Source organism: Ascaphus truei, chromosome 2 (genome assembly GCF_040206685.1).
Source record: "Ascaphus truei isolate aAscTru1 chromosome 2, aAscTru1.hap1, whole genome shotgun sequence".
NCBI classification, from domain to species: Eukaryota; Metazoa; Chordata; class Amphibia; order Anura; family Ascaphidae; genus Ascaphus; species Ascaphus truei.
In genome coordinates this window covers 461,238,532-461,252,051 of record NC_134484.1, presented here as the reverse complement: position 1 = coordinate 461,252,051, position 13,520 = coordinate 461,238,532, and the positions used below count along the sequence as shown (strand labels likewise).

General features: G+C 47.1%; 1 protein-coding gene across 31 annotated transcripts in view; it reads left to right on the top strand.

Annotated features, from left to right (window-relative positions):
- OBSCN (obscurin, cytoskeletal calmodulin and titin-interacting RhoGEF) overlaps positions 1-13,520 on the top strand; it is a 462,171-nt gene that overhangs the window by 110,096 nt on the left and 338,555 nt on the right. For all 31 annotated transcript variants that reach the window (XM_075588062.1, XM_075588043.1, XM_075588055.1 and 28 more), the window contains 4 exons: positions 6,068-6,343; positions 6,872-7,138; positions 7,793-8,062; positions 11,531-11,797. In XM_075588062.1, the coding sequence (XP_075444177.1) occupies positions 6,068-6,343; positions 6,872-7,138; positions 7,793-8,062; positions 11,531-11,797 (1,080 nt within the window). The remainder of the gene's footprint in view (positions 1-6,067; positions 6,344-6,871; positions 7,139-7,792; positions 8,063-11,530; positions 11,798-13,520) is intronic.

The following is a 13,520-nucleotide window of genomic DNA, read 5'->3' as shown; positions in this document are numbered from 1 at the left end:
ATTTCACGGTGATGTGTGTTGTAGTTGCATTGGAGAAACAGTTGATGAATTTCCAATCTAAATGCTTTTTTGATGACTTTACAAAGATGCGACACGATTGTATAAATACTTGTTGGTTAATCGTTTCCCTTCTCTTTCTGATTTGAGGAGGAAACTCTTATTTGGAGACCAAAAGGCCAACCAAAAGGCCAGGCTATCTCAGAAAATTACTGTAGTGGCACTTTTGTGCTGTTCGGAAAAAAAATAATGACAATGATTATTTAAAAATGTATCAAAGTACAAGTTCAGGATCTACATAGAAAGCACTGAAATATGTTATAACATGGTCAGGCCATATTATGAAGTAGGACCTTTGTGTGGTATATGTGTGCAAACAATGCAAATAATAGTAAAGTCCAGTCTGATATTTTATAATGATCCAGGACTAGAATTGTTTCAGCTGTAGCACACCTCCAAACACAAACAAAGAAGCCACGATAACAAAAAGAGACGTGGCCCTATATTGTTATATCATTCCTAGTAGGAAGCCTTGTAGTCTTGTTGTAACCCTCCTTGCCTGACTCTAAAGGGGTTTACATCGGTGTTGACTACAGTATATACATGGCTGTGCTCAGTGTCTCATACCTTGTCAGGGTACTGGATCCACGCAGGCTGGGCGTAGATATGCAGATAGAATAAGGATGGGGTCCAGGAAAGTTTATAGTACAAACAAGAGCTTTATTGACAGACGTCGATAATGCTCTTCACATAAAAACATTGTTCTGTTACACACATAAACTGGTGACATTACAGGGTTTGTACATCAATGCTTCTTCCCCAGATAACTCTTCCTCTTCTTACTCTAGAACAACAGCAGGAAGTGCTGATCATTCTGTTCTTTGTACTCTTCTTACTCTAGGGAGGTACTAAGGCTTGTTCCTCTCGGTTTAACTATATTGGTCATCTAATGCAGGGGGGCGCAAACTTTTTTCCCTGCGCCCCCCTGCCGGCTGTCCCCTCACTCCCGCGCCCCCCCCAACCCCAACTTACCCGCGCTCCGGCGTAATGACGTCACGTTGCCATAGCAACGTGACGTCACATGACCTCGCAGCGTCATTTTGACGCCGCGTTGCCATGGCGACGCAGGGAGGAAGCCGCCGGAGCCACGGTAAGTTAGGTTTACAGAGGCCCTGCAGCTCCCCTGGCACTTAATTTAAGTGCCTTCGGGAAGCGCGCGGGGCCTCTGTAAACCCCACGCCCCCCGTCGGCAGTCTCGCGCCCCCCCTGGGGGTCGCGCCCCACAGTTTGCGCACCGCTGATCTAATGTATAGCGTCTAAACTGGGCCCCCTTCTGGGATTAGCTCTACTCTCTGTCTCATTGGGATCATTATCCTGGTGTTGCATACTGTGTACCTCTTCTAAAACCACTAGGTCTGAGTTAGCTGCGGACCTCCCGGTTTGGACGATACGACTTTGCCCCAGGGCTACTACATAGAGAACCTCATTGGGACATATGCTTCCTCTTGATGAATCTAGACAGCTAACTAAACAGATTACTACGGACGCTAACTGGATAGGGCACTTTTCATAAGTACAAAACAACAAACAGGGACAGGACACTATTAATATACTTATCTACTGTATACACTGAAACCTATTTACACAACTTCACTGTGAGGCCCTGTAACTGCAACTCTGAGGAACCTGCTTCTAGAACCTTCTATCAGGCTATCTACTGTATAGTATCTGAAGATAATGTGTGCTCTAACACAGGGGTGAGCAAACTTTTTATGCCGAGCCCCCCTTTTCATCCATAAAATTTCTCGGGTCCCCCCTGCCTGATGTAATCAAAATCACGGTATACAAAAATCTAAATCCAAATATGTCTAAATACTTACATATTTCAACAGCTCGCGCTTGCAAAATGAGGCTGCGTCCACGCTGCCGCTGAGAGCGGTGACATCACCAACTCTCCAAGCATGAGCGCAGGGTGTCCTGCATAATTTTGCAAGCGTGGATCGGGGCTATTTGTGTGTTTGTGTGTGGCTGTGTGTGTGGCTGTGTGTGTGTATTGACTGCTGCTGAGCGCACTTCAAAGTCAATTTTGTTTGTCTCCCCAAGCGCCAAGCTTGGGAGAGCGTACGTGCACAAAGGCAATCCCTTTGGGGGGGGGCATTAATCCACCTCTTTGCTACCACCCTTCCCTCTCCCACTCCCCTTTTTTTTTCTTCCTTCCCCTCCCTGCTCTTTGTCTTGCTATCCCCATTGTCATCCACACTCCTACCTACAGTATTATTTATTTATTTCCGTTTTCAATGTTGTGTTTTCACAGTTTATTTACATTATTTCTGTACGTTCATAGTATGAGTGATATAGTGCAGCCGACCCTTTCACTTGCAGAGCATCGCAGCGAAGCAGGTTGCCAGCGGAGGAGAGCAGGAACACAGCGCTATTGCAGGGCAGACACCGGGAGGGGCGTTTGACTTCACCGTGCTCGGGCGTGCTCCTCCCCGTACCTCCGAAGCCCCTGCGCGTGCGCTCACACACCATCACGTTGCCGCCACCTGCACTATGCTGTTCAGCCACCCGCACACATCTTCGGCTGCCCGCCCGTGCACATCTTCTTGGCCGACCCTCGCGCACAGCTTTTTCATCCTCCCGCGCACAGCGTCTGCCGGCCCGCGTACCCAGTTTTCGCCGCAAGCCGCCTGCGCCCCCCTAAATAATCTTGCGCCTCATTGCCCCCCCAGTTTGCGCACCACTGCATTACAACACACACTCTCTCTCTCTCAATCAATCCCCCCCCCACACACACACACGCGCACACACTCAATCCACACACACACTCAATCCACACACACACACGCGCACACACTCAATCCCCACACACACACTGAATCCACACACACACACACTCAATCCACACACTCAATCCACACACACACACACACACACACACACACACACACACACACACACACACACACACACACACACACACACACACACACACACACACTCAATCCACACACACACTCAACCCCCACATACACACACTCAATCCCCACATACACACACTTAATCCCCCCCCACACACACACACACTCAATCCCCACACACACACTCAATCCCCCCACACACACACACAAATCACCACACACACTCAAATCACCACACACACACTCAAATCACCACACACACTCAAATCCCCACACACACACTCAAATCCCCCCCCACACACACTCAAATCCCCCCCCACACACACACACACAATCCCCCCACACACACACACACACTCAATCCCCACATACACACACACTCAATCCCCACACACACACACTCAATACCCACACACACACACACTCAATCCCCACACACACACACTAAATCCCCCCCCCCCACACACCCACACTCAAATCCCCCCCTCACACACACACACACAATCCCCCCACACACACACTCAATCCCCACATACACACACACTCAATCCCCCCCCACACACACTCAATCCCCCCCCCACACACACTCAATCCCCCCCACACACACACTCAATTCCCCCCCACACACACACTCAAACCCCCCCCCCCACACACACACTCAATCCCCCCCCCCACACACACACACTCAATCCCCACATACACCCTCTCTCAATCCCCCCCCCCACACACACACACACAGACACTCAATCCCCCCCACACACACACTCAACCCCCCCCACACACACACTCAATCCCCCCCCACACACACACTCAAACCCCCCCACACACACACTCAAACCCCCCCACACACACACTCAACCCCCCCCCCACACACACACTCAATCCCCCCCCCACACACACACTCAACCCCTCCCCCCCACACACACACACACTCAATCCCCACACACACACTCAATCCCCCCGCACACACACACACTCAATCACCACACACACTCAATCACCACACACACACACACACTCAAATGACCACACACACACACACACACACACACACACACACACACACACACACACACACACTCACTCAAATCACCACACACACACACTCAAATCACCACACACACACACACACTCAAATCACCACACACACACACTCAATCCCCACACACACATTCAATCCCCACACACACACTCAATCCCCACACACACACTCAATCCCCACACACACACTCAATCCCCACACACACACACAAACACAATCAGTCACACAATTTCACCTTGGGGGGCGACATGCTCCGATCCCCCAGCCCCCCATGCTGCTGAAAACTGGTGCGGGGAGCAGACAGGAAGAGATGGAGGGCTGTCTGTGTGCAGAGAGAAGCCCCGCCCCTTCTGCAAGACACAGACACATAGAAGCAGCAGCACGGAGCTTCTGGCCGCCCGTGCACAGCTCTGCCCGCCCCCAGGTTTCCCTGCAAGCAGCCCGCGCCCCCCCTACATAATCGTGCGCGCCCCCCAGTTTGCGCACCGCTGCTCTAACAGTCCAGAAAAATTATTACATTATATTATAATCAACAATAATAAGAATGACACATATGGCTCAATTGTGGAGTGGATAAACTACTAGGTGAGTGTAGTATCACACAGGAGGCATATGTATCCTGAAGGCAACAGAAAAAATATGTAAAAATATGTAAAGACACACTTCGCTGTGCCTCATTGGAAATCACTGCATAATAAATCCAGCACTCACCCCAATACGTAGTAAGGAAGATGATCCATATCATGAAGTGTCAAAAAATCTTACCCACTCCTAGAGCTTATAGCGATCCAGTTTGGCGTGTCCAGCCGCTTGTTGAGTTTCAGACAATCCAGAAAGTATGCAAACAATGCACAAAGCAGCGCACTGCCCAGGGACACAGGTGTACAAAAATGAAAAACAAAATGTATTGTTGGTCAGACATGACAAACAGGGAGGTAAGTACCCTCCAACGCGTTTCACACAAAGGTGCTTTATCAAGGAGTATAGTACAACACATTAGGGGATCTTTTTATACACGGCAATAATTACTACAATTTCGCGCCAAAAAACGCATGTTTATGACGTCATCATTGCGTCTTAGTATGTCTCTATGGGCATATACATCTCTCCAACACCTTCCATTGCTTGACTCTGTTTTCCTTATAGAGGCTTCCTCTTGGAAGATGTGTTTTTACTTGGACATGTCACCCCCCTCTGATCTTTCAGAATTTGTCATCCCCAAACTAGCGATCAATCAGATTCCATCAACCAACCTCTTTGTGGTTGTGAGCATTACAAGACAGGGACCGATTTAAAAAAAAGGACTAGCAGGTCGGCGTGTAGGAGGGTGCGGGCTTCCTTTTACTAGCTTGCATGCATTTTATTCAGTCATAATAACATTTATGCAACAGTAGCTGCACCGACACACTTTATTCGAGCAAATACCCAGTATGTACCTGGCAGACACCTGGAATGCGCCGCTCCTCACCTCTGACAAGCCCCGTTGCGTTTGCCTTCCCAGCCTGGGTTCATGCCTGGCTGATAGGCGGCTGACCTGTTAAATGATAATGATTAGGATTTAATAGGCTGCAATGCTTCGCGTGTCTACCAGATGGCATAAATTCATGAATTGTAATGCAGTATATATATATATACTGTGCAGTATTGCAGCCAGCGGGAATAAAATGCTTCAATCCCTGCCTGGAAAATACCTCAATGCACTCGGGCAGAAAACAGTCACAAACCTCAATACACCCGGGTATACCCGAATTCGTGGGACTAGCCGAGCTCGAATAAAGTGTGTCGCCAGTGTATGTTGTCAAAGCTTTGACACTGATTATCTTTGTAATCTACTCTCCTGTTTTTACACATGTAAATATATATATATATATATATATTTATATATATATATATATTAATAATTACACTATTGTCCCCATAAAATGGTAACGACAATGGCGTTTGCCATTTTATTGCAGAAAAACAACACAGAATTGGCAATTAGCAGTTTGTTGATTGGTATTTTAATAAGGAAAAAGGTTGATAAAAGCACATAAATGCACCCATCCGTTTCACTCATTAGAAAATAGGTTTCTCAGGACCGCTTCTCTGTTTTGCTTTCTTGCAGAGCCAGAGGCCAAATTCCAGAAGAAGCCGGCGCAGAAGGAGCCAATCATCGTGCAGGAGCATGAGGACATCACACTGACAGCCACAGTGCATCCAGAAAATGCCCCGGTTAAGTGGCTTAAAGATGGAATGGAACTGGTGGCGACCAGGAAGTACCAAATATCTGCTGAAAGCGGATCCAGGACACTCATAGTGAAAGTCGCTGAGGCCAAGGACAGTGCTGTGTATACCTGCAAGGCTAACAGTGACAAACAGGAGTACAAAGTGCAGGTCAAAGGTGAGAGTAGCACCGTGGCAAAAGATTCCTTGATTCTTGGTGTGGAGATGCAAAGGAGCGCACTGAAAAGTGACATCTCTCCTGTTTGATGGTCCTACTTGTACATCATCAGTAAGCTGCTGACCTAAATTCTCAGACACCAGCGAGGTCTCAAATCTGTGTTCCTCATGGAGATTATCATGTGGCAGCTGAAAGACTCAAAACAAGAACACCAGGGGTGCTCAATTCCAGTCCTCAACCCCCTCCCCCCCCCCCCCCAACAGATCAGGTTTTTAGGATATCCCAGCTTCAGCACAGGTGGCTCAATCTCTGATTGAGCCACCTGTGCTGAAGCAGGGACTGGTTGAGCCACCTGTGCTGAAGCAGGAATATCCTGGAAACCTGACCTGTTGGAGGGGGGGAGGCTTGAGCACCCCTGCTCTATTCTGATATTTACGATAAACTTTTATTTTACATAAAGTCAGTATAAATGAGTCCGCACGGGGGTCGTCTCCTGTTGATTACTGCAGCTACGTCTCTGTTTTACAGAAATACCTCAAAAGTTTGCGAGGAAGCTAGAAGCCACCAGCGGGGAGATAGGCAGCACCACCACACTGACCTGTGAGCTGAGTCAGCTGCAGGGCGACGTACTGTGGCGCTGGAACGGAGAAGAGATTAAGCCCGGCAGACGCTTCCAGATTCGAGCCGAGGAAGCCAAGCGCATGCTGACCATTTCAGGGCTTAAGGCGGAAGATGGAGGAGAGTATTCCTGTGAATCCAGGGATGACAAAACCATCACTCAACTTACAACCAAAGGTACCCAGGGACTTATTTGCATCCATATAAATATATGAATAACAGGGACATTTAGATATCATCCTCATGGTGATAGTGTAATACAGTAAGTAATACTACTGAAACAATGACATCAGTGTTCCCACGGATATTATGGGGCTCCTGTGTTGGATACTAATGGCATCCTTTGGCTTGTTAAATTGCAAAGATTGCTACATTACCGTACAGTATGTCACACAGATCACAAGGTTTCTGGAAAACAGGGCTTTTTTTTACTGGACATCCCTTGGATTTATTTAATCTGTACATTTTCTTTGCAATCTTGGAAAACGTATTACAGCAAAAGTGAATTCGACACGTTTGGTGGGTTTTGTTGGTTTCAAATCATCAGCCTTTTATTCCACGTACTGCTTTAACCCCTTCAATGCTGAAAAGACTTGCATGTCACAGACATTTCAGCGACACGAAGGGCAGGTTCCCTGCTAAATCTGCAATCTGCTGTGCATGCTGCAGCTGGAGAAAGGGCTTTAGAAGGACTTACGTTCAAAGTGATACTTCTTATTCTAACATAGTGAGCTATGGTCTGTTTTAGTGGATGAGGAGAAGCTCATGTTATTACTTCTACTGAATAGGAAATGCTGTGTTAGATAATCCTGGCGCCTCTTTTTTCTGCAGTCCCTAGAGTGGTTAAGTTCACTGTTGAACTCAACAGAGTGGTGGCAGAGGAAGGAGCGGAGGCCAACTTCAAGTGCACCATCTCCCTGGATGACGCAGAGGTGTCTTGGTATAGAAATGGCACCAAGATTGAAAGCAGCGACAAGTACACAATCAGTAAGAAGGGCACTTGCCACAGCCTGGCAGTCCGTAACCTGACCATGGGGGATGCAGCTGAAATCACAGCAGAGTCAGAAGGTGTGGAGACCAAAGCAACCCTGAAGGTCCGAGGTAAGAGAGCGTTGAAAGGACCAGACCCACCAAGGTCTGACCTGGAGATTAATGTTGGTGGATTGGCCTGCGAGCATAGCATGGTGGCTCTATCATTGGAGGGGACAAGCGAACTCTTTTATAGCAAAAGACATGGAAATATTTTCTCCATAAACAAATAGCATCCCCTGTTCATGTCTATGGCAGAACAATCTGAGAATAAACACACTGCGTTGCAATATAAACCGGTATGCAGAACCATTTCAGTATTTGTTTTTGCCAGAATCTTCTACCCCCCTCGTTTCTTCAGCTTAGACAATGTCAAAACGAAAACATTACTCGTTCATCTAAACACATACTGTAGCATTGCTAAAACCCACCTCCCACTCCTATTGCTTTCTACTCTCCTCCGGTAGCAAGGAGGTCCCCTATGAACACTGTGTATACAAAAACTTATCAAAAAGTGGCGCTCAGTGTATTAGGTTCAAATAAACATCAAATAAACCCACAGTGCAGTGTAAATGATAAGATAATTAATAGTGATACTTATACAAACATATGTGATATATGCCGCTGTGACCTGGTGCAGGACTGCTCTCTCAATCCTCGTGAACAAGTGAAGGGTAGAAATCATCAGGAAGCGCAAAACATGTGGAATACAAAAACAACAGACTGATGGTGCAGTATTGTAAAATTCAATAAAATTCCATTTATTCCTAAGGGCCCATGGTAAAAGTGTACCTGATCGTAAGCGTGGTGCCTATTTGAATACCTGGCTTCATTCCACGGGTCAAAGATACCTTTACATGCCCACTTACCTCTCACGTTTGTGAGTATTCTGAACATAAAACTTTGCCATTTACTCCACTGAATTTTACAATACTGCACCATCAGTCTGTTGTTTTTGTATTCCACATGTTTTGCGCTTCCTGATGATTTCTACCCTTCCCCTATGAACACTCACATTGTTTATTATTGTGGGTAAGAGCCTGGCTCCGACGTAACAGAGATCCGGGAAAACTGTGGTGCATGGAGCCCTGGGGAATGGGCACACATTGTATATGAAGGTAGGACAGTCCGTGTCTCCTGCAGAGAATACAGTGTGTTAACTTTACCAGTGCTGGAGCTTTTGTAACTTAGCGGATAATTCTATATCGTCTAATCGGTTGCTCTGATCTGTTTTCAGAGGACAATCCCCAGTGACTACAACGCCAGCTTGGGATAGTGTAGAACAGGGGCGGGCAACTCAAGTCTTCAAGGGCCACCAACAGGTCAGGTTTTCAGGATAGCCCTGCTTCAGCACAGGTGGCTCAATCAGTGGCTTAGTCAAAGACCTTGGCCCATGAGGACTGCAGTTGGCCACTCCTGGTATAGGCTTTTAATGGTCCAGTTGTAAAAATATTTCATCAGATGGAGCCAATATTCCCTCGTGTAACTTCCACATGGATGGATGGATGAATGGATGGATGGATGGATGAATGGATGGATGGATGGATGAATGGATGGATGGATGGATGGATGGATGGATGAATGGATGGATGAATGGATGGATGAATGAATGGATGGATGGATGAATGGATGGATGAATGGATGGATGAATGGATGGATGAATGGATGGATGAATGGATGGATGGATGAATGAATGGATGGATGGATGGATGAATGGATGGATGAATGGATGGATGGATGAATGGATGGATGGATGGATGAATGGATGAATGGATGGATGAATGAATGAATGAATGAATGAATGAATGAATGAATGAATGGATGAATGAATGGATGAATGAATGGATGGATGAATGAATGAATGGGTTTAATTACTAAATGAAACAAAGCACAGAGTTCTGCAATAGCATCTTGGAAAGCAAATGACTTAAAACAAAAGTCATTTCTAAAGCCCGTAAAAAAATAAGCGTCACCTTCCTTTTTCACCATTGGGAATTCTGCGCGCTGTTGTTATTAGCATTGTCACCATTTTGTTTCAATTCTGTAGTGGTATTCTGGAGATATTATTAAATACAAATGTTCCTCCCAGGGAAATATAAAATGGCCATCGCCATTCCCGTGAAAATACAGAGGTTGCCATGGTAACAGCAGAACGCCAAAGTGCTTGGAAAGATGAAAACAGAGAAATAGATCAGCACAGTGAAAACCGTTCATGTTATTACTTAATGATTGTTATCAGGGGCGGACTTCCCACAGGGCTGATAGCCTAGAGAGGCAATTTTTGGGGGGGGCTGCAATTATTTAGGGAGGCAATATCTTTGTGTGAGTGTTTGTGTGTCTCAACTTTGCCGTAGCAGGCCTCCTCCTGTAGCATCATGTCGTCATGGCGACACAACGTCGCATGATGCCGTGCCGCCTATGGCCATGATAACGTGGTGTCACGTGACTCTGTGACATCGCGTTGCCATGGCGTCATACGCTGAGGAGGCGGGCCGCCCAGCCTACAGGCGGCAAAAACTTATATCCGCCACTGTTTTTTGGATGGGTTTGCTGCTTTAGGGTGAGCTGTGTGCTCGTACTGTAACTAAGGCTGCACATATAGTGCCGGCGACCGCGACGTCGCGTCCAAACAAATGCATTGCCGCTGTCGCGTGCGCTTATAGTAAACGCGGCGCGACGGCTTGGTCGCGATCGCTGGAAGTCATCTCAATTTGATTTTTCCAGCGAGCGCAGCCTGACGTCGCCGGCACTATAAGCGCAGCCTAAAGTGAGATTTCAGGTGTCATGACATCCATTTACCCCTCTGGGGTCTGTAAGGAAGAGATCGTGATGTTCTAAAGCAGAATCTCCCGCTCATGGTGGAGGAATGTAATAGTGCGCACACACTGCTGGGGTATAACCATTACTCATGGAGATACTTGCAGTTTATTAGAGTCCCAAGCGAGATATATATACACATCCCCTCTCCAGCAAAAGCCATATTTCAGGGTCTGGAGGGAGCTACCTTAAGGGAAAAGATGCGTAACAAAAGGCAGTGCTAGCTTAACATGCCTATGCTAATGAGATCATTAACAGGCATATCTTTGCATATAATTAGCTTTGTGGATTCACGTTAACCTCAGGTAATACAGCGCCCGTTACTGATTTTAATAACAATATGTTACGAGCCTGGACTTACTGTAAAGGACACGTGTGGATCTGGCCCCACTTGTTGGTATAATAGTTACATAGTTACATAGTAGATGAGGCTGAAAAAAGACATGCGTCCAACCAGTTCAACCTACGCTAAATGTAGACAACAGATACTTATCCTATATCCGTACTTACAGTATATTGATCCAGAGGAAGGTAAACAAAAAACAACAGTGAAACATCATCCAATGATATCTCATAAGGGGGAAAATACATTCCTTCCTGACTCCAAATATTGGCAATCAGATTACTCCCTGGATCGACGCCCTTCCCATGTTTTAAGAATGGTTCTTCTCTGTACTATGGAACTTACCTTATGACTTATTATAAATGACTTTCACTCCGCAGAGGCACCAGTGCTATTTAAGAAGAAACTGGAAGCTATGACGGTGGAGGAAAGGCAAACGGTTCATCTCACAGTAGAGCTTTCCAAGGTCTCCAACGAGGTCAAATGGATGAAAAATGGCATTGTGCTGCAGCCCAGTGAGAACCTGGAGATCACGTCGGAAGGAATTAAGCAGAGTCTTATAGTCAAAAACGTCACTTTTGCTGACCGGGGACTGTATGGTTGCGAGACGCTGGACGATAAGACCCAGGTGAAGCTCACGGTGGAAAGTAAGATCGGATTCCTTGTCTATTTAAATCACCTGTTGAAAAATGTATTTTTTTCCTGGGAATAATTATTGTGCTTAAAACTGTAAAGATGCAGTCACATCTACTTAGCAGTTTGCACCAAGGAAACTGCAGCTGAAATGCTTCCCCACGGCCAAAACGCAGTAGATTAATTGTCCATAAGGACGATAACAATGACAATGTCCATGGCAGCCCCATTCAGAAGCAGGGACCCCCGCTGTGCTATTCCTGACGGGAATTCTCCCCCTGGCGCTGCGGCTCATCTGCAGTAAGTCCAGGGCAGGGTGGAGATACAGCTGACTGCATCTCCGTATTAAGGCAAATGGATAGTATATTTACATGTGTTTGTTTTTCTTATGTAAATACAGAATGAGTTGAGAGGCACAAGGTTAATACACCAGAAGTGTGAGACAGACAGAAAGAGTTGATGGGTTTGCAGATTCAGAAGTGTAGTTGCTGGCATTCAGAAGGTGGGACAGTTTAAGTTGTAGTACGATAGCAGTGAGAGGGATATTATATGTTGAAATAATGAGGATTATGAAAAGGGAGGATCCGGCACTCCACAGATTTTGCAAAAGTTCAAATTTATTGCGCCATACACGATATTGCGTGTATGGCGCAATAAATGTGAACTTTTGCAAAATCTGTGGCGCACTGGATCCTTCCTTTTCATAGTTCTAGCTTGGATGATTGTGACAGGGATCCCCTTTGAAAGACACCTTGAGAAAGTCCTGCAGGATGAAACGCGTTGGTGCGTGCTCCTATACCATTGCCAAGCTGATCATTAAAGGTTAATATATATTTTTTCCCATGTTTGGAGTTGCCCTTATTTTCGCATTTTGGATGCTGTGAGCTGTGCTCCTTCTCTCTTCTACCTATCCCTTTTGAACCAGCAGCACCGGTTATACTGTTGTGTATATGATTTATGGTGTGCAGCATATTACTGTTTATTTGAAATAATGAGAATGCCATAGCTTGGAGCATGCGCCCCCATGTCTCCTCCCCCCTCCGGTTCACGCCTCCAGCATCAAGTGACGTTGCGGGGTGAAGTCACGTGACCTCCCCCCCCCCCCCCCCGTGGCGTCATTTGCTGCCTGGTTGCCATGGAGACGCGACGTTGGAAGGCCTGGTAAGTACAGTTACAGAGGCCTCACACGATCCCCGGCATTTACTTTAAATGCCTTTGGGGAAGCGCGGGGCCTCTCTAAGGCCTCGGGCATGGTCAGCGCCTAAGCGCTGACCCGTGCTGAGGCGCGCTCTCACTTACCAGTGAGCCCCTGCAGCCGCAATGAGAGCGGCTTTAGCAGGGGCTCGCGCACGCTTCCGCAAGCGTGCGGAAGTGTAGGTCTTATTCAAATTTTAGTTTTGCGCTCACGGGAGCGCAGGGCCGGTCACGTGAGCGGTTTGCCCAATGAGGACGAACCAGCTCCGTGACGTCACTGGCCCGCCCCCCGACACGCCCCCGGACGGCGCGCTAACCAAGGCCAGGGAAAGCACCCGCTTTGCCTCAGCGCGCCTCCGCACGGGCTGAGTCACCATGGACTCAGCCTAACAGCCGCGGTCCCCCTCCCCTGCAAATCTCACGCCCCCCACTTTGCGCACACCCCTGGGTTGGAGGAGGTACAGTAACCGTGCAATGTGCACAAAATGCAATTTCGTTAAATGTTGAACAAAATGACCAAGGTGTTTTATTGCGCTTTAAGCG